This window comes from Schistocerca serialis, chromosome 9 (assembly GCF_023864345.2).
Source record: "Schistocerca serialis cubense isolate TAMUIC-IGC-003099 chromosome 9, iqSchSeri2.2, whole genome shotgun sequence".
NCBI lineage: Eukaryota > Metazoa > Arthropoda > Insecta > Orthoptera > Acrididae > Schistocerca > Schistocerca serialis.
In genome coordinates this window covers 54,995,459-55,018,781 of record NC_064646.1, presented here as the reverse complement: position 1 = coordinate 55,018,781, position 23,323 = coordinate 54,995,459, and the positions used below count along the sequence as shown (strand labels likewise).

Here is a 23,323-nt window from a genome sequence, read left to right as displayed (position 1 = left end):
GTAAGCGCAATAAATTTAGCACTGTCTGAATCAATGTTTAGGGTGGTGAATATGGTCTCTGCCAAAATAAACCACGTATGCGGATTGTACATCGTGAACCTTGGTAATTTAGGAATTTTCTCACTCGTGTGTTGTGGATGTAACAGATTTGATAGCACAGTGGATGGGAGTGGTGGAGTGTTTATGAAGCTGTCACTCGCACTCGTGGTGTTCGCGGTGGCTGGTTTAAACACGGTAGGTGCGGGAGGCGCGGCAGGCGCAGCCGGGGCTGCGGAAACAATCGGGGCAGGATGACTGTCCAACCAGTAATTGTTGTCACTGAAATTTGTGCGCATCTGTTTTTGTAGTGAGTCTTGTACTCGGTGGGGAGAGAATGTGTCCAAAACTGATTTATGAGAGCTCCAAGTGATCTGTGGGCTTGAAAAGTCTGTGAGGTTCATAGTGTTGGGGCACTGTTGCACACTACATGTCACAGGAGGTTGTACATACGATGCACTGTGAGTCACAAATTTAGGCACAGCACTCATGATTGGTTTGTTATAGACAAATATAGAAAAAGATTTCATAGCAGGTAACATCACTGACAATGTTGAAAGAGTCCACAACGGCATTGTTGATGACGGAGAAAACTCCACGGCGTTGCACTTATCTTCCAATTTTATCCCAGTTGTTGGTGGCGTTGTGCATAGGAACCCGTGGAAAGACAGTGTAGAGGTACCATTAGTATCATGTTGTAGTCCGAAAGGAGCAGAAGGTGAGCGATGAGGAGATGTCGAAGTAAACAGCCACATTGTCGAATCGGACGTATATTGCGTGTCGGAGGTCAACAGAATGGCAAGTGTTATACTTATAACACAGAAAACACCATTTACTTTCAGTATGTAATATTTTTATTGGTACAAGATAAATCAAAACACAAAGAAATAGTTTCCAACAATCACGGTAACAGTCATGATGAATGTCTCACACCAGCTAGCCAACAACCAAAGTAAGTAAAGCAAAGTACAAAAAAGCAAAGATATTAATATATTCTGGCAGTTCTGCCACAGAGCCCCCCCCCCCCCCCCCCCCCCTAAGGAGTGCGGAGTGCATAGGAGTGATGAGGAGTAAGTGGTAAAGGGAAGGTAAACATTTAAGACATGATGTAATCTTGAAGTCTGAGAGGTGGCCAACGGTGCGGCCAGCACGGGTGATAGCAATAGGGGTAGGAGGATTCGGGGAAGATGAAGGAGAAGGGGGGGTTACTCTTATAAATAAAACATCATTGGAGTCTACATAGGCTGAAATGTCATTTTGTGAAGTACCAGGAGCCACACTGAAGCACTGTAATAGCTTAATGTCTTCCTGGTCAGATGGCACAGAATTGTTTTGAAATTCAAATAAAAAAAGAAAAGTGTCCACAAGTTGTATTTTTATAGAGTCCACATCATAGTCACTCAAGTGCACTTGAAACACTAGTTCATTACTGCTGGCACTTGGAGGTGTGAAGTATAGAAGAGGGAGGGCCTTGACTTGCAGAGAGTGTTTGATTAGCTTGTGGAGAAGGGAGAGGACAGGCCTCTGAAGTTTCCTGAAAAACAAATTCATTATCGTGTATGTCGATGTCGTTAAGGATCCATGCTGCTTTCAAGTGCTCAATGGTCACGACAGACGGTTTGTTCTTAAAGAGGATCGTGTAAGTATTTTCAGAGTGTGACAGGACCTGGTATGGGCCAGTGTAGGGTGGAGCAAGGGATGGACGCAAGGTATCTTCTCTAAGCATCACATAGTTACAAGAACTCAGGTGTGGGTGAATGAAAACCAGAGGGGTAGCATGCGATCGAGGTTGCGGAAAACGTAACTTGTTGATATGCTGTCGAACCTGTCGTACCAACTCCGGAAGTTGATCCTCAGGAAGTAGAGGAGGATCATCAAGAAAATCCGCCGGAAGAGTGAGGTTTTCTCCTCACCGTTTGACTGTGGATGGAATGGAGGGGTCGTGACATGCATGACGCCGTGACGGGCACAAAAATCTGCAAAATCGGAGGAGGCAAATTGCAGACCATTATCAGTAACAAGATTAGAGGGAAGGCCTTCCAAGGAGAAAATGCGAGCTAGAGCATTGGTGGTTGCCGCGATGGTAGGCGACGTGCAACGGACAATGAAAGGAAAGTTAGAGTAGGCGTCAATAACGAGAAGCCAATAAGTACCTAAAAAAGGTCCTGCGAAGTCAGCATGAATATGCTCCCAGGGCTTCTCAGGCAAAGGCCACAGTGACAGAGATGACTTTGGGGCGGTGGCCTGTGATGGACAAGGACTGCAGGCAGCGACCATGTGTGCGATTTCAGAGTCAATGCCGGGCCAGTACACATGACGGTGCACCAGAGACATGTCTGCTTGTGTCTGTGTATGTGCCGATGGATATGTGTGAGTGTGAGTGTATACCTGTCCTTTTTTCCCCCTAAGGTAAGTCTTTCCACTCCCGGGATTGGAATGACTCCTTACCCTCTCCCTTAAAACCCACATCCTTTCGTCTTTCCCTCTCCTTCCCTCTTTCCTGACGAAGCAACCATTGGTTGCGAAAGCTAGAATTTTGTGTGCTTGTATGTGTTTGTTTGTGTTTCTATCGACCTGCCAGCGCTTTCGTATGGTAAGTCACATCATCTTTGTTTTTAAATATATTTTTCCCGCATGGAATGTTTCCCTCTATTATATTTGTATACAATATGAATATACACATGAATCAAACGGTTGAAGGTTCCTATCACCAGGCAATTGCGAATGTAACCTAGAAATTTATAAATGAAAGATTGCAGTTAAATAAAATCTGCAGGTACTATCTTAATGACTTTAAATGATGAGTACGATAGTAGAAATACTTTTGCGAATGTGGTATATTTCTACAAAACACTTATTGGTGTTGATGGTTCAGCAGTTAAATAAAATATAAGTTGAATAACAGGGAAACAATAGATTCCTACTGCACATAATTAGTTCTGAATGACAGCATAGCTCACAAGATATTTACTTCTAAATGCATACTATGTCTTCACTGTAGAAACCACGGAACTCTCCCAAGTTAGCACTCGCAAAGTATTTCTGTCACCCGCGACCATGTGCAAACTGCTCCACACTCCAAGTCTCTTTTGTGACCGTGCGTCCATCGCACTGTCATGTGCAGCTATTCCCATGTCCTGTGCCATACTTTTTCTGTGTCCTCTCACGCTGCACCCTTCAGACTCCCCCTCCATTCACTTTAGTAGTCGCCTCCCTTAGTAATAAGCGCTGTGATTGGCGATAGGGCTTCCGTCATGGCTCCAAGCCAACGCACACTCACAAACATTTTGAAACACATTCAAAATACTGGATTTACATTTAAATAACTTGAAATTAAATAAATATACCTATGGCTGGACCATAAACACGCTCTAACTCACATTATTAAATACATAAACAAATTAAATAAACATATATCAAAGGGGTAGAACAGAAGGTTGTCCATTATCCTAATGTCTCTGTGCTTTCTAAAACACAGTAAATATGTAACCAATTTCTTCATGAATAGTATATATCCGTATAAACAAAGACATAGATGAATAAATATATTTATAAGCGTTCTGCTACTGTTTTTTCATGTAACTGTGGAGTACTTATGGCCTGGTGTGACCAATAGTAATCGGCCACTTTGACCTCCAATAACTCATGTACTATTCGAGTTACATGCCTGTAATTCATACCAATTTAGGTCTGCACTAATACCTTTCTAAAGACATGTTGACTGACAAAATCGGTTAAGCCATTTAGATTTTGGAAATTGGTTGCTGGGTGTTACTTGTACAATTTATCGTCAGATACTAAACTTTAAACTAATAAAGATATTGAAAATCTGACTACACCATCGGAATCATTGTGCAAATAATGGTAATATACATGCTTCTTTTTGAGGTATCATGATTCATCTGGCTTCTATTAATTTCTATACGAACTGTGAAGTGTCTGCCATTAATGTTTCACAAAGTTCGCCATCTTTGGCATTCCTGGCATGTCTCCTTCATCGACTCAGTGTCACCGTGGAATTCCCAGCTACACAGCTGGACCGTGCTCTGGCACTATCCCTCTTGCTAAGCTAACGTTTGGCAGCACGTGGTTGCTGCTAGGTTGTGACCTGCTGAGAGGCCCCAGCGCAGCCACGGCAACTCTGAACTTAGAATATTTTCAGTGCCCCACAACTCGCCTGGTACCTCACACATTTATTTTTTCTTATGTACCAGTATGTAGATCATATTATACATCCTTCTAATTCCCATATAATTGTTCATAGTGAATACAATCCACTGCAGCTGTAATTTCAAAGGTCCTATATCTGGATAAAGACATGTATGCTAGCTGGATCTCAGGACACTAATCCCACCTTCAGGTGCTACTGTAACAATAAAGATCAAGCAGGACACTATACAACATTATTTAACTTATAATTAAATTTTCCTCAAGACATTAGAGTTTCATTTTTATCATTTTAAGTCATTTCTTCAGCTTCCATCATTAGTCATGAAAATTATTTAATATTGTTCAATATTGGAAGAGCCATTAATGTTGTAAACCATGAGTATAACATACTTAATTAAGTACAACTAAACCATACAAGTCATGCAGAACACCTAACAAGTTTATTCATCAGTATGAGAGAGCATTTGTAGGTGAGACATGAGAAGTGAGGGACTGACCAGTAAAACTTGTGGTAAACATAGCCAGACTGAAGAAGCAAGACTAAATTTATAAATACACACGCATAGATGGAAAATATACCCTGACAACCTACTATGAATGCCAGATATGCACCATAGAAGTGAGAGGGACAATATATGGGAAAATGCTGTTACAAACAACCATAATGCCAATAACAAAACTGCAAAATATAACATACAATATAAGTGCTCAGGCAGCCACAAGTCAAGTACACCCAACATGACCCGTGTAACTGGCTGCCATGTGGAGCACAAGCAGACACACTAGTGCACACATGCCACTGAGTGGCTGCAGCATGAACTAGTGTTGAAGTCCACGTTTCTGTGCTTAGCAGTGTGGGCTGGATGATGAAGAGTTAGTGGGGGGGGGGGGGGGGGGGGGGAAGGCTCTGAGCACTATGGGACTTAACTACTGAGGTCATCAGTCCCGTAGAACTTAGAACTACTTAAACCTAACTAACCTAAGGACATCACACACACCTATACCCAAGGCAGGATTCGAACCTGCGGCCATAGCAGTTGGGTGGTTCCAGACTGTAGTGCCTAGAACCACTTGGCCATCAGCAAATCAGTATCACCCTATTTCACACCTTTAAGGGCTAAATTTCCAAAAACAGTGAAAAACATATTTTTTCAACTGAGAAGCAAAACACCAGTTTTCAAAAGTTTAGCTTCAAAAATGCTCATATAATGAAATATTTCCATATAAACTTTCATCCCAAGTTTCACTCGCATAGGGGTTGAATTTCCAAAGACAGTGAAATAGATATTCTTTTTATTTCTAACTGAGAAGCCAATTTTAAATTTTAGTAGATTTAGCTGTAAAAATGCTTTCATAATAAAATATTTTCATAAAAAAATCTCACCTCTTATTCCACCCACTTAGAGGTTCAATTTCCAAAAACACTGAAACATGTATGTTTTTATTTGTATCTGAGAAGTCAAATACCAATGTTCACAGATGTACCCTTAAAATTATTTAGAAGTTCTTTAATAATGATCTATTTTAAAAAAAGATTTCACCCGTATTTTACACCTGTAGGGTTAAATTTCCAAAAATGCTGAAACACATAGTTCTTTATTTTAGACAGGGAAACCAAATACCAATTTTCATAGATCTAGCTTCGATACTGCCTTAATATAGACATGTAAAAAAAAAAAAAAACCTTCATTCCCTATTTCTCCTCCTTAGGGTTGGAATTTCAAAAAAATCCTTCTTAAATGACACCTAAAGTATAACATCCACACCTTCTCCAAATTTCAAGTTTCTGTTGTTAGCAGTTTAGACTAGGCAATGAGTCAGTCAGTCAGTCAGTCAGGACATTGCCTTTTATATGTGGAAATATGACATATAACAATATGCCATTGTAACAATATTGTTACAATATGACATATGACTACACTCAAAAAGAAGTATAAATAAAAAAGTACTATATTAACTTTAATGCAAACCTTTTAGTGAATATTCTAAAATGTAATTTGGTAATAACATTTTTTTGTTCTATCATCAAGGGGCTAAAATGTCATACTGATGAAGATTCACAAAACCCAGATGAATTTCAAGAGGTTGCTGCCATATGTATGAAGAATACGTCAGGATCTGAGCTTAACAGAAGTGACAGAGAAAATAGAAGGAATGGAAACAATTATCACAAAAATAATTTTGGAAACACCAATGACAACTGGAGCAGTGGTGGTATGGGGCAGACCTTCCCTGGTTATAATAGTGAAAATGAAGGTAAATGAACTTCTCATAAATGATTTATATTACACAAAATATATTCTGTCACTAACTTTATCACCAACATACAAAAATATACATTCAGTACTAATCTTCACTTGTATATCATAAAAATGCTACCTTAAAAGTGTGAGAAGAACAATAATGTTGTGTATGTGCCACACACAGCGATCAGCATTAGTATCTTAGAGTAAGTGGATGTAAAGTAAACTATATCTAACAAAGTGGTTCAACAATGCAATGAGAAAATCCACACAGTTATTAACATTAGTATCTTAAAGCAAGTAGATAGAGGATAAATTACATTTAACACAAGTGGTTTAACTACACAATAAGAAAATCAGACACATAATATTGCGTGAATCAAAAAGTGTACAAGTTCATCTTTTGAAACCACCAGGGGAAATGATCTTTCATTGCCACATTTTCTTATAGAATTCACCATTCAAAATGATATACTGCTAGTTAATCATACAGTTATGGAACAGCCAGTAGATGTCATCAGCAAAGACAGAACTGGAAAATTCTGCAGGTTCTTTTAGTGGAACCTTCTTTACTGTTTAAGAGGTAACCGTTATACATGGTACAGGTTTTAATTGCATTGTGACTAAAGTCCACTAAATGTTTAAAGTACTATTTTGGCAATCTGGGTCCAGCAGCACCATGATAGTGACAGCAATATTGGCTCACCACCTCCACAAGCCAGAGATGCTTGCAAAAATTTGTTGTATGTCTCTATCTCTCTCTGTGCCACTTAGCATATAGTGGAGATGCTGAGTCGCAGATATGCACAACAAAAAGACTCCCACAATTAAAGCTTTCAGCCATGGTCCTTCATCAACAATAGACACACATATGCACACACACACATTCACACAAATACAACTCATACACATGACTGTAGTCTCAGGCAACTGAAACCACACTGCAAGCACCAGCACCAGTGCATGATGGGAGTGGCAACTGGGTGGGGATAAGGAGGAGGCTGGGATGGGGAGGGGGAGAGATAGTTTGGTGGGGGTGATGGACAGTGAAATGCTGCAGGTTAGGCAGAGGGCAGGGTAGAGGTGGGGAGGAGGAGAGTGGAAAAGGAGAGGAATAAAAAGACTGGGTGTGGTGGTGATATGATGGCTGTGTAGTGCTGGATGGGAACAGGAAAGGATTTGGATGGGTGAGGACAGTGACTAATGAAGGTTGAGGCTAGAAGGTTTACAGGAATGTAGGATGTGTTGCAGGGTCAGGTAAAGTACACACACACACACACACACACACACACACACACACACACATGTGCACACAAATGCATACTCCTGCATGGCTATGTTGAACCAGCTGAATGCACTGTGTCAGGACTGCAGTTTTGTACCTTGACTGGGATGAAGGGTTGTGTCTGGCAGAGTATGAGGGGAGAAAGGTCACTGGGGGGAATCAGGAAAAGATGGCTATGTTTGGATAGAAGGTAGCATGTGCACATGATAAAAATGTGACATGGACACTGCCACTGGTGAGCTCATGCAACACATGATGACAATGACATGGGTGTGGGATTAGGGGGGGGGGGGGTGGACTGGAAGGTAGTGATATAACAGATAAATGGGAGACTGGAAGGGAGACAGTGTGGGCACAGAATGAGTGAAACTGGAGTCCTGGTGCTTAGAGGAGATAAATGAGGGGAATGAACTAGCTGAATTAGGACAGATGGATTATAGGAATGAAGGATGTGTTCTAAGGACAACTTCCATCTTCATAGTTCAGAGAAACTGATGTTGGGGAAAAGATCCAGATGGAAGAGGTTGTGAAGCAGCCATTGAAATCATACCAGCAGTATGTCCTGCAAATTGGCTTTCAATTCACCTCAGAGCCACAGTTTGACAGTGGTCATTCATTCAGGTGGACTGCTGACTGATGGTCACACTCATGTAAAATGCTGTTTAGAAATTGCAGAAGAGCTGTTATGTGACATGACTGCTTTCACAGGTTGCTCTGCCTTTAATAGGATAAGCCCAGTTGTCAACATAAATGCTTTGTCCCCCCCCCCCCCTTTCCCCTCAGTCTTTTTTTTGACTGATTTGATGCAGCCCACCACAAATTTTTCTCCTGTGCCAACCTTTCCATCTCAGAATAGCACTTGCAACTTAACTTCCTCAATTTTTTGCTGGATGTATTTCAGTTTCTCTCTTCCTCTGCAATTTTTACCCTCTACAGCTTCCTCTAAGTATTGTGGAAGTTATTTTGTGATGTTTTACAATATGTCCTGTCATCCCAGCTATTCTTCTTGTTAATGTTTACCACATATTCCTTTCCTCACTGACTCTGTGGGGAACCTTCTCATTTCTTACCTTATCACTCCACCTAATTTTCAACATTCTTTTGTAGCACCACATCTGAAATGCTTCAGTTCTCTTCTGTTGCAGTTTTCCCACAGTCCATGTTTCGCTGTCACCCAATGTTGTGCTCCAAATGTATATTCTTAGAAATTTCTTCCTCAGATTAAGACCTATATTTGATGCTAGAAGACTTCTCTTTGCCAGTGCTAATCTGCTTTCTATGTCCTTCATGCTCCATCTGTCATGGTTGTTTTTTTTTTTTTTTTTTTCCTAGGTAACAGAATTCCTTAAATTCATCTGCTTCATGATCACCAGTCATTACTCAAAATTACTTGCTGTTCTGATTTTAGCTACTTCTCAACACTTTTGTCTTTCTTTGATTTACTCTCAGTCTGTATTCAGTACTCCTTAGAATTTTCATTCCATTCAACATGTCCTGTGCTACATTTTCTTTCTCACTGAGGATAGCAATGTCACCAGTAAATCTTATCATTGATATTCTTTCACCTTGAATTTTAATTCTACTCCTGTACCTTTCTTTTATTCCCATAATTGCTTTTTTAATGTATAGATTGAACAGTATGGTGAAAGACTACATCCCTGCCTTACATCCTTTTCATTTGAGCATTTTGCTCTTGGTCTTCCAGTCTTATTGCTCCCACTTGGTGTTTGTACATATTGCACATTATTTGTCTTTCCCTGTAACTTACCCCTACTTTTCTCGGAATTTCTCACATCTGGCACCATTTGACATTGTCAAATGCTTTTTGTAAGTTGACATGTCCTATGAACATGTCTTGTTTTTCTTTAGTTTTGCTTCCATTATCAGCTGAAATGTCAGAATTGCCTTTCTGGTGTCTTTACCTTTCCTAAAGCCAAACTGTTTGTCATCTAACACATTCTCAATTTTCTTTTATATTCTGCTGCATATTATTCTTGTCAGTAACTTAGATGCATGAGTTGTTAATCTGATTGTACAATAATTCTCACACTTTTGGCTCTTGCAATTTTTGGAATTGTGTGGTTGACATTTTTCCAAAAGTGAGATAGTATATCATTAAACTCAACCTACACACCAACATGATTAGTCATTTTGCTGCCGCTTGGAATCTTACCCTCACTCACATCATTTGTTGATAGTCACTCACTTCTTTTAATAAGCTTCAAGAGGAGTAAGATTTACAATAAACTTTTTTACTTATCTTCTTTTCTTATAGTTGGCTCCAGTTCTTCACATCTAGGGGCTGATTCTTAAGGCTGAAATTTTTGACTTTATAGTTTTTCATGGTTACAATTGGTGTAATAACTACCAAAGAATTGACTGTTTTTTATCTTGTTTTTTATTTTCTCACGTTTTTCTATCCCACACTCTCTTTGCCACTTCCACATCATTACCAAAAATTACATTGTTATTGCCAAAATTAAAAACACATCCGATCACATCAGAGGCATGCCCACTACTACTCCATTCTTCAGTATTAACAGTATTCCGAAGAACTTCAGATTTTGTTGACAAATGAATTTTATTAATTTCTATTATTATTTTATAAACAGATCCACAAATAAATTTAATAATTAGTGTCAGATCATGCAATTAATAACAGGAATTTTAAGTGTGCCAGATATTTTGTAATTTCAAATGTTTCTAAAAGAAGAGTAATTTTAATGCTACTTATAGAGATAGTACATATTGATTGTGACAAGGAAAATAAAATAATTTCTTTTTATACATTTTAGCCTGAAATATAATACATCATATCCAAAATGATATGAAATTCTTTTAATGAAACGACTGAGATAATATTAACCTGTTTAAAAGATAAAATATATTTTTGGTATCGATAACTTCTGTTGAAGAAAGATGATGTTAGAGGAGGGTGTCCCTTTACACACTTCCCACCATGATTTTAGAAATTCTGATGGAATGTTATCTATCTCTTATGCATTACTCAATCTTAAGTCTTCCAAAGCTCTTTTAAATCCTGATTCTAATACTGGATCCCCTATCTGTTCTATATTGACTCCTGTTCCTTCATCTATCATGTCAACAGACAAGTCCTTCCTCACATTGAGGCCTTCAATGTACACTTTCTACTTACACACTCTCTCCTCCAGATTTAACAATGGACTTCTCATTACACCCTTGATATTACCACCCTTGCTTCTAATTTCACTGAAAGTTGTTTTGACTTATCTATATGTTGACTCAATCCTTTTGACCACCATTTCTTTTTTTATCTCTACACATTTTTCAGGTAGTTCTTTCTCCTTAGTTTCCCTGCACTTTCTATTTATTTCATTCCTAAGTGACTTGTATATCTGTATTCCTGAATTTTCCTTAACATTTTTGTACTCACTGTTTTCAAAAGTGAACTCAGGGTTTCACCTGTTACAAGTGATTTCTTTGCAGTTACCTGCTTTGTACCTATGTTTTTCTTTCCAGCTTCTGTGACTGCCCTTTTTAGAGATGTCCATTCCTCTTCAACTGAACTATCTACTGAGTTTTTCATCACCATTGTATCTATAGCCTCAGAGAACTCCAAGTGTACCTCTTCATTTCTTAGTTCTTTGGTATCCCTCTTCTTTGTGAATTGATTCTTCCTGTCTAGTATCTTCAATCTCAGCATACTCCTCATCTTGCTAAATTATGATCTGAGTCTATATTTGCTCCTGCATACACCTTAGAGTCCAGTATCTGATTTTGCAATCTCTGCCTGACCAGGATGTAATGCATAGCCACTGCCAATCTGTGGCCCAGAGCAGAGATGACTACCCAGTGGCAGAACACACTGTGATTACAACTCACTAAATTTCAATGTCTGCTTCAGAACCTGTTCCCCCTAGATACATCATCCAAACACTAGATCATCCTTCATTCATTTACCCATCTGGTATCAATTACTCTTTGCCCCTGTCCCACATCCACCTCCACTCTGCCCCAGGACCCTAATTTCACTCATCTGCACACACACTCATTCCTGCAGTCTCTCCTCCCTCTGTTCCAACAACCCCACTCCTCCATGTCATTGTCATCGCGCACTGCACAAACTGACTGGTTCTGGTGTCCGTGTTGCATACTTGTCCCACACTCATGCAGCCTCACCCTCCTGCATTCCTATCCCCCTATACCTGCTGCCTTCCTGGGAGCCATCACCCACCCTTCTCCAGCCCTTCCTCTTGCCCTCTGCTGCCTTTCTGTCCTTGCCCACTCCTCATTAAACAACCTCTCGCCCCAGTCAAAGTGCAGAACAGCTGTCGTGGCCAGTGTCTTCAGTCAGTATAGTGTAGCCATATAGGTGGTGGTCATGATCATTTGCTTTCAGTCTTATTTTTTGCGTTTATTGATCAGTCAGTTCACCTACTATTTGGTGAGCCATTACTCGTACCACTACATTATATAAATTTTAGCAAGATTTTCCATTAACGCGATATACATATTACTTACTGGAAGATGATGAAACAGAATAACAATGAAAGGAGCTATGAAATGCCAAAGTGACTGTTACAATGAAAATAACAATAATGCATGTTATGACAATAAACATAAATTTGTAACCTTATCTACATCTATATCCCTATTTGCAAATAAGTTTGATGTCTGTAGCAGAGGGTACTTCATTGTATCCTCACATTCAAGTTTCTTCTGATTCTCTTTGTGTATGGAGTGAGGGCAGAGTGCCTGCTTCAGTACCTCTGTGCACACTGTAATTAATGGACTCTTGTCATTGAGGCCACTACAGGAGTGACGGGTAGGGAGCAGTAGCATATTCCAACATCCCTCACTTAGTACTGGTTCCTGACTTTGTATCTAGTCCTTGACAGAAAGGTTGACATCTATCCTCAAAGATTCACAAGTCAGGGTTATCAGTAACTCCTTAATGTTCTCCTGTGCCATACTTATTAGCATACATTTAATACCTCTATTGGTCATCTTTGTGTGGGGTCCCACCAAAAACAATTTCCTGTGTATACTCTTAGAATTTTCCAGTATCCTACAAATGAACTGAAGTCTATCACCTACTTTACGTATGGGAGGGCCAATGTTATCATTCCATTTCATATCCCTACAAATTGTTACATATATGAGATAGTCCACTTTATTATCATTAACTGATACTAGAGTCATAGAATATTATGTTTCTGCATTTTGTGAACTGGACTCATCTGTTTCTGAACATTTAAAGCAAGCTGCCAAACTTAGCACCATTTTGAAATTGTATCTACATGTGAGTATTTGTGTAGCTTTCTTTTTCAGGCAGTACTCCACATATAAAGATATGTCGTCATTAAAAAGTCTGAGACTGCTATTAATTTACAGTCTGTCTATTCATAATACAAAACACAAACTGCAAAGGGTCTCAACATATTGCCCCGGTGTATGTCTTAAGTTGCATTATATTGGTTGATTACTGTCCATCTAAGACAATGTGCTGCACCTTCCCTACCAAGAAATTCTCAATCCAGTCAAATATTTCATTTTATACCCCCTATAGATCATCAATTAGTATTAGTGTGATACTAAGTCAAATGCTTTCCAAAAGTCAACAAATACTCCACTTTCAGGATGTTGTAGTTGCAATGTGTCCACATTCATCACAAATTTCTTGACTGATATGAGTTTACCACACTGACTGTTGTTGTTGGGATTAATTCAAACAATGTGTAATTTCAGCACCTATTATTGTGATGATATATATATAAGGCCAAATTTTTGTCACGAGACAGTCAGTCAGTCCACAGCTGAGTTTCATATAATGAACCTGTGTTGCTTTGAATGACAACAATGTATCAGCTTAACAGTGAAATAAGTGTTATACCAATAGGCCATGTGTTAAATCAATGACAGTGACTGTTCAATTTATTTGAAGGACTGTGAACTACGTGGTTATGTTTTTACTGTTCACAGATGTTCAACAGAAAACTATTGTAGCAGTGTGCGGAGGTTCATCTGCAAACTATTAATGAGGCTTATGGGAAGTTTAAACAATTGTGCACTGGCCATACATATATAACTGTGTTGTTAGGGGGGGGGGGGGGGTGTTGTGCAAAGTGAAAGTAAAAGACTGTGAACCACAACTGTGCATCTGTTGGCTACATTATTTACTGAAGTCAGTGTCCAAACTACAAACTCCATGTTTCAGCCAGTGTAGCAATGCAGTATGTCAACACCAAGGACAACAAACGAAATAAATAAAGCAGGCAGGACTGCTACAATTTGACCCTGAGTTATAGTCTTCCTTTTATGTTCCCTTATGAATACTGCAAATTTTATATGAAAATATTCTTGATTTTCCCCTTCATTTTGGAGCAATGTGGCCACGACACTGTAAATGCCTCACACTACATATTACCCAATCAATATTATCACTACTGGATAAGACTATTACCATCCAACAATCGACTGGAGTTTTGTAAGCAATGAGTGTGACAAGATTCTCTGTGAAACATTGGTAAGCATCTTCTCTGAGAACTCCCTAGAACAGATCTTTTGAAGCCCACTCATGATGGAAATATGTGGAATCTAATAGCAATAAATAGACCTGAGCTCTTTGAGGATGTCCACATCAAAGCTTGTATCACTGACCATGAGGCAGTTCTAGCAAAAGTGGTTACTAATTTACAAATGGCTACTAAAGCAGGCAGAAAGATTTACATTTTCAGTAAATTAGATAAAGAGGTAGCAGTGTCATAGCTCAAGTGGCATCTCAAAACATTGAGCTCTGGGCAGATGTGAGCACAGGAACTGACGATTGAGACTATAAGAGTAATTTGGGAAAGCACTCAAGCAACAGAACAGTTCGTGAAGAAAGGGACCATCCACAGCATACAGTCTCTGTAAGGAAACTTCTAAAGAAGCAGCAACTATTACCCCATAGGTGTGAAATAAGGCACAGAAGTATAGATATAAAGATACTAAATTAAACATGTTTAGCTACCAAAAGGGCAATTTGTGGAGCCATTAATGGCTACTGTAGGAGAATGTTATTGAAATACCTCACACAAAACCCAAAGCAATTATGGCTTTTAGGCTGTCTGGCTGAAAGTGCTAAAGCTGAACAAAGCTGATGAAATCCTTTTCAGATTCTATTCAGTATTTGTAGCTGAGCTATACTCTATTAACCATAGAATACTGCAGATGCTTGAAACAAAATACCATGCCACATAGCTTGAAGAAAGCACAGATCACACCCATCTACAAGGAAGGTTGCACAAGTAATCTACCAAAATACTGTACAATATCACTGACATCTATCTGTTGTCTGATCTTGGAACATATTCTTAACTCAGATATAATAAATTACCTCAAACAGAAAAGCCTGTTTCATGTCAGACAGCATTGGTTGCTGAAGTATTTAACTTGTGAAACCAAACTCTTGCTTTTTTCACAAATTTCCTGGAAGTTTCTTGATTTATATCAGTGTACCACATTTGCTGTTATTGTTAGGATTAAACAACCCTTTATTTTATATTGTTCACTGCTACATAGTTTTGGCTGTGTAGCCATCATCAAGTGTCAATTACAACCCATTAATGCACATAGTTGTGTCACAGTGAACGTTTTTGTCTGTTGTTGTTGTTGTTGTTGTGGTCTTCAGTCCTGAGACTGGTTTGATGCAGCTCTCCATGCCACTCTATCCTGTACAAGCTTTTTCATCTCCCAGTACCTACTGCAACCTACATCCTTCTGAATCTGCTTAGTGTATTCATCTCTTGGTCTCCCTCTACGATTTTTACCCTCCACGCTGCCCTCCAATACTAAATTGGTGATCCCTTGATGCCTCAGAACATGTCGTACCAACCAATCCCTTCTTCTGGTCAAGTTGTGCCACAAACTTCTCTTCTCCCCAATCCTATTCAATACTTCCTCATTAGTTATGTGATCTACCCCATCTAATCTTCAGCATTCTTCTGTAGCACCACATTTCGAAAGCTTCTATTCTCTTCTTGTCCAAACTATTTATCGTCCATGTCTCACTTCCATACATGGCTACACTCCATACAAATACTTTCAGAAATGACTTCCTGACACTTAAATCAATACTGGATGTTAACAAATTTCTCTTCTTCAGAAACGCTTTCCTTGCCATTGCCAGCCTACATTTTATATCCTCTCTACTTCGACCATCATCAGTTATTTTGCTCCCCAAATAGCAAAACTCCTTTACTACTTTAAGTGCCTCATTTCCTAATCTAATTCCCTCAGCATCACCCGACTTAATTAGACTACATTCCATTATCCTTGTTTTGCTTTTGTTGATGGTCATCTTATATCCTCCTTTCAAGACACTGTCCATTCCATTCAACTGCTCTTCCAAGTCCTTTGCTGTCTCTGACAGAATTACAATGTCATCGGCGAACCTCAAAGTTTTTATTTCTTCACCATGAATTTTAATACCTACCCCGTATTTTTCTTTTGTTTCCTTTACTGCTTGCTCAATATACAGATTGAACAACATCGGGGAGAGGCTACAACCCTGTCTTACTCCCTTCCCAACCACTGCTTCCCTTTCATGTCCCTCGACTCTTATAACTGCCATCTGGTTTCTGTACAAATTGTAAATAGCCTTTCGCTCCCTGTATTTTACCCCTGCCACCTTCAGAATTTGAAAGAGAGTATTCCAGTCAACATTGTCAAAAGCTTTCTCTAAGTCTACAAATGCTAGAAGCGTAGGTTTGCCTTTCCTTAATCTTTCTTCTAAGATAAGTCGTAAGGTCAGTATTGCCTCACGTGTTCCAGTGTTTCTACGGAATCCAAACTGATCTTCGCCGAGGTTGGCTTCTACTAGTTTTTCCATTCGTCTGTAAAGAATTCGTGTCAGTATTTTGCAGCTGTGACTTATTAAGGTGATAGTTCGGTAATTTTCACATCTGTCAACACCTGCTGTCTTTGGGATTGGAGTTATTATATTCTTCTTGAAGTCTGAGGGTATTTCGCCTGTTTCATACATCTTGCTCACCAGATGGTAGAGTTTTGTCAGGACTGGCTCTCCCATGGCCGTCAGTAGTTCCAATGGAATATTGTCTACTCCGGGGGCCTTGTTTCGACTCAGGTCTTTCAGTGCTCTGTCAAACTCTTCACGCAGTATCGTATCTCCCATTTCATCTTCATTTACATCCTCTTCCATTTCCATAATATTGTCCTCAAGTACATCGCCCTTGTATAGACCCTCTATATACTCCTTCCACCTTTCTGCTTTCCCTTCTTTGCTTAGAACTGGGTTTCCATCTGAGCTCTTGATATTCATACCAGTCGTTCTCTTATCTCCAAAGGTCTCTTTAATTTTCCTGTAGGTGGTATCTATCTTACCCCTAGTGAGATAGGCCTCTACATCCTTACATTTGTCCTCCAGCCATCCCTGCTTAGCCATTTTGCACTTCCTGTCGATCTCATTTTTGAGATGTTTGTATTCCTTTTTGCCTGTTTCACTTACTGCATTTTTATATTTTCTCCTTTCATCAATTAAATTCAATATTTCTTCTGTTACCCAAGGATTTCTATTAGCCCTCGTCTTTTTACCTACTTGATCCTCTGCTGCCTTCACTACTTCATCCCTCAAAGCTACCCATTCTTCTTCTACTGTATTTATTTCCCCCATTCCTGTCAATTGATCCCTTATGCTCTCCCTGAATCTCTGTACAACCTCTGGTTCTTTCAGTTTATCCAGGTCCCATCTCCTAAAATTCCCACCTTTTTGCAGTTTCTTCAGTTTTAATCTACAGGTCATAACCAATAGATTGTGGTCAGAGTCCACATCTGCCCCTGGAAATGTCTTACAATTTAAAACCTGGTTCCTAAATCTCTGTCTTACCATTATATAATCTATCTGATACCTTTTAGTATCTCCAGGGTTCTTCCATGTATACAACCTTCTTTCATGATTCTTAAACCAATTGTGAGCTATGATTATGTTGTGCTCTGTGCAAAATTCTACCAGGCGGCTTCCTCTTTCATTTCTTAGCCCCAATCCATATTCACCTACTATGTTTCCTTCTCTCCCTTTTCCTACACTCGAATTCCAGTCACCCATGACTATTAATTGTTCGTCTCCCTTCACAATCTGAATAATTTCTTTTATTTCATCATACATTTCTTCAATTTCTTCATCATCTGCAGAGCTAGTTGGCATATAAACTTGTACTACTGTAGTAGGTGTGGGCTTCGTATCTATCTTGGCCACAATAATGCATTCACTATGCTGTTTGTAGTAGCTTACCCGCATTCCTATTTTCCTATTCATTATTAAACCTACTCCTGCATTCCCCCTATTTGATTTTGTGTTTATAACCCTGTAGTCACCTGACCAGAAGTCTTGTTCCTCCTGCCACCGAACTTCACTAATTCCCACTATATCTAACTTCAACCTATCCATTTCCCTTTTTAAATTCTCTAACCTACCTGCCCGATTAAGGGATCTGACATTCCACTCTCCGATCAGTAGAACGCCAGTTTTCTTTCTCCTGATAACGACATCCTCTTGAGTAGTCCCCACCCGGAGATCCGAATGGGGGACTATTTTACCTCCGGAATATTTTACCCAAGAGGACGCCATCATCATGTAATCATACAGTAAAGCTGCATGCCCTCGGGAAAAATTACGGCTGTAGTTTCCCCTTGCTTTCAGCTGTTTGCAGTACCAGCACAGCAAGGCCGTTTTGGTTATTGTTACAAGGTCAGATCAGTCAATCATCCAGACTGTTGCCCTTGCAACTACTGAAAAGGCTGCTGCCCCTCTTCAGGAACCACACGTTTGTCTGGCCTCTCAACAGATACCCCTCAGTTGTGGTTGCACCTACGGTACAGCTATCTGTATCGCTGAGGCACGCAAGCCTCCCCACCAATGGCAAGGTCCATGGTTCATGGGGGGGACGTTTTTGTCTATGTCACATAATTATAGAAGCAGAGTGTTGTTAGTTGCTCTTTAGAACTATAGGTAAGACACCAAGTGTTAAATAAGGCATTTAAAGCGTCGTGGCCACATTGCTCCAAAATGAAGGGGAAAATCAAGAATATTTTCATATAAAATTTGCAGTATTCATAAGGGAACATAAAAGGAAGACTATAACTCAGGGTCAAATTGTAGCAGTCCTGCCTGCTTTATTTATTTCGTTTGTTGTCCTTGGTGTTGACATACTGCATTGCTACACTGGCTGAAACATGGAGTTTGTAGTTTGGACACTGACTTCAGTAAATAATGTAGCCAACAGATGCACAGTTGAGGTTCACAGTCTTTTACTTTCACTTTGCGTTTGCAGATGAACCTCCGCACACTGCTACAATAGTTTTCTGTTGAACATCTGTGAACAGTAAAAACATAACCACGTAGTTCACAGTCCTTCAGATAAATTGAACAGTCACTGTCATTGCTTTAACACATGGCCTATTGGTATAACACTTATTTCACTGTTAAGCTGATACATTGTTGTCATTCAAAGCAACACAGGTTCATCATATGAAACTCAGCTGTGGACTGACTGACTATCTCGTGACAAAAATTGGGACTTATATATATATCATCACAATAATGGGTGCTGAAATTACACATTGTTTGAAGTTAAATTTACAGAAATTACAATTGAAACTTACTTCATACAATTAACTGAACACATTGAAAAATTGGTTCTTTTTAACAGTTTCTTCTACTACGAGGGTTAAGCCGAATTATTTGTTTAAATGATGAAATTAACAAATATTGTTACACAAACAATACTTTTGACAAAACTGTTAATTACTTTGGAATTAATTGAGGTCCAGCTTTGCGAATATGTTTTCAAATAGAGTGAAATAAATACTTTTAGAATACTTTTAGGTGTTCTTCCAGATGTTTATAACTAGTACAGAATTCATATTTGTTTGTATGTCAACAATAGAATTTAAGTTGTGATACAGTTACTGATTTCACCCTGTAACAAAAGATACTAACTAGTAATAGTCAAAATAAATTAGAAAATCAATTACATACCTAAAACTAAGCACAAAATTAGATCTGGTGTTAAATTCTTTAAAACTAGGGCCAGCCTTTCTCTTATATGAAAATGCAGATTATATTCACATATATTAATGGTCATTAGTTAGAATGTAGAATGCAGAATGAAAAAACAAATTTAAGGAGGCAGATGGCAAAACAAGATGGGAATTAAAAATATCCCAACTTGCTTCATCACAAAATCATTTTTTATATGGTATGGTGTATTTTCTTCTATGGAAATAGAAAGGGCATTCAATTTTGGGTATACAAGTTGCAGTACATTTATCCAGTAGGAGTGATACATGAAGTGATATTGTAGAAATAAAAAAGTAAATGATTTTCACACACTTTGTATTTACTGGTATCCATTTATGTCAATAAGTATAGTGCTTGTACCCCACATAACCATAATGCATGTTCACACTATGGACAATTTCAGTTTAGTAAATGCTCAAAGCTGTGACCAATAACTTTGATGCATTTCTGAAAACATGCTTCAAAAGACAGTTGAAGATGCCTCAGCATTTCTTTGCTGATTCCTGCACAGACATTCCTAATTTACTGATGTAGATTTTTGAGTGTGGTTGGCATTTCTTGATAAACTTTGTCCTTAATGTATTCCCATATGAAAAAGTCTGGTAACGTGAGATCCAGGAAATGAGCAGCCCGATGAACAAGCCCTCTACATCCCACCCATCGATCAGGACAATCTCCATTTAGTATTTCTCGAGCTATAGCTGAGTAATGAGACAGGCAACCATCATTGTTGATACCACACAGCACCCCTTTCCACAAAGGGCACATCTTCAAGCAGTGCTGGAAGTTCTTGGTACAAAAACTTTTCATATTTCCAGCCATTCAATTTATCTTCAAGTATGGTCCAACACCTGAATTCCACACCAAATTTTCATGCCCCACTGCCTTTGATGCTGAACTTCCCATGACAATCTTGGATTTCCCACTGACCAGTAATGTATATTATGTAAGTTCACTTGAGCATGATTGGTGAATGTTGCCTCATCAGAAAATAAAATATTTGAAAACATACCATCTCCAATTTGTACTAGAGCCCATTGGCAAAATACTACTCACTTCTGGAAATCATCCCCATGAAGGCCTTAATTTAGACTAACATGATGTGGATGGACTTAATTACACTTAAGTATTCAAATTTGTGCAACTACTAAATCACATTACAATCGAAAGAACGTACATGAATATTAGTGGCAGCTGCAGCTAATACAGTGATTTCTGAATTTTCACCAGTAGCAGTTCTTCTTTGATTATGTTTTCTTGGTGTGACATCTCCAATTCAGAGAATAAGTTTGCAAGTCACAGAAAATTTCTTACAGATGACTGTCTCCTTTCTGGACACCATTCTCCTTATATGTTTCAAGCTGCTCTAGCATTCTTATGAGCTTCACCATAAATGTAAACCATATCAATTCTCTCATTATCATTTATCAAACATCCATGATTACAAAATGAAGCGGAGCTCCCTGAGAATAGTAGGTAATATTCTTACCGTATTTAAATTGGCACTGGATGAACTCATACCAATGTCAACAAATCTTTAAACAAATGAGTATCATTACAGGAATAAAAATAAAAGATCAAAAAACCAGCTTATGAAGACAAAAGAATTTCCATCACTGAATAACAATAACAAAATAAAAATACAGAGAGAATTCACAGTGTGTAAAAATCGTTTGCTCTATTATTTGTCCTATATCACATCATTTCACCCCTAGTGGATAACTGTACTACAACTCTTGTACTCAAACTTGAATGCCCTTTCTATTTATGTAGAAGGAAATATGCTGTCTCATTTTTTAAAAAAAGTAATTTGATCCTGAAAGAACACTGAGAATGGCATTTTAAGGACAAGTTATTGTCACTCTCTTATGTCCCCTTATGAATACTGCAAATTTAGTATGAAAACATTTTAATTTCCCCCTTTGTTTCAGAGCAAAATTGCCATGACACTATAAATGTCTCATAATGTGTGTGTTAGTGAAATGGGGTTTTCTCTCAAGTTTTTGGCTGTATCTGCAGGTTAATTTAACAGTCAACAGAATGACCCAATTACAGATTCTTAAATTTACTTCACTGGTATCTTAGTAATGGTGAAGGAGAGGGGAATGTACAGACCATGACATGCTGGTACAAACCATTCTGATATTCACTTGGCATGATTTAGAAGGCCATGGAAATTTCAAATTTTAGCCTTACATGTGTCATATCTCATAGTTACCTCTGAAGTGTCAATTCAATTCAATTCAATTTATTAGCAACCTTGTAGTACATCATCAAAATGACATAGGACTTGTCAATAAACATTACAATTTAAAATACTTGTACATGAAAATTTATAATTGAATTTACTTGTCACTTAGACACTACAATTTTAATAGAACTATAAGAACATTAACTTAAAAATATACAAGTAGGATAACAACACACAAAAAAAAGCTACTGATTCTCACATCAAAGATTATTTCCATTCTTACATTAACACTGTTTCACACTTTTATAGAAACAGGAAGTATTTAAATGTGAGCAATTACACATATTTATTATGTCAGGGAAATATTAACTGCACTTTTATTGTCAACGATTCATAAACTCTTCAATACTGTAAAAACTATTGCTCAATAAAATGTTTTTTAATTCTCTTTTAAATATGTGCAGTTTTGGTATTATTTTTAGTTCTTTGGGGAGAGCACTGTAGTACACTTTTGTGATACATAGCTGTTTTATGAATTTCTCTGTGGAAATCATTCCTATTCCTTGTTTCGTAGTTGTGAAATGCTCTGTTTAATGTAGAATATTCCTCACGTTCTTTTAAGAAACATATGCTTTCATATATGTATAAGGATGGTAGTGTCATGATTTTTAATTCTTTGAAAGCATGCCTACAAGAGTCTCTATATCCTATACCTTTTATTATTTTGACTGCCTTCTTTTGTAGTCTAAATGAATGTTTTGTTAGACTGTTGTTCCCCCAAAACTGTACACCATATCTTAATAAACTGTGCATAAATGAGAAATAAACACATAACACTGTTTTAATATTACATGAACTTTTAAGCATTCTAATTATATAACATGTTTGACTTAATTTTTTGTTCAATGATATTACATGCTCTTCCCATCTTAAGTGTTCATCAAACCATACTCCCAAGAATTTAGTGTATGATGCTTGTTCAACCTTACACTTACCCAGTTCTACTGTAAGGTTAGTTTTTATTTTATTTGTAATATGTCTGAAGTTGATCCACTTTTTTTCTTTTTGAATTCACAATGAGTCTGTTTTCATTAAACCATCTGTCTGCTTCGTTTGTTGCTAATTGACTTGGTAGGTCATTGATAAATATTAAAAACAGTAATGGCCCTAGTACAGATCCCTGGGGTACTCCGTACAAAACTCTCTCGAATCTTGATGAATATGTCCTATCTGCATAGCTTATCTCCACTTTCTGATACCTGTCCGACAGATATGATTCAAACCATTTGTGGGCAACTCCACGTATCCCGTAAGCATATAACTTTCTAAGCAGTAAC

General features: G+C 38.3%; 1 protein-coding gene across 1 annotated transcript in view; it reads left to right on the top strand.

Annotated features, from left to right (window-relative positions):
- Window positions 1-23,323, top strand: part of LOC126419107 (odorant-binding protein 59a) — a 163,530-nt gene that overhangs the window by 26,636 nt on the left and 113,571 nt on the right. The window contains exon 2 of the mRNA XM_050086206.1: window positions 6,237-6,462. Within this exon, the coding sequence (XP_049942163.1) occupies window positions 6,237-6,462 (226 nt within the window). The remainder of the gene's footprint in view (window positions 1-6,236; window positions 6,463-23,323) is intronic.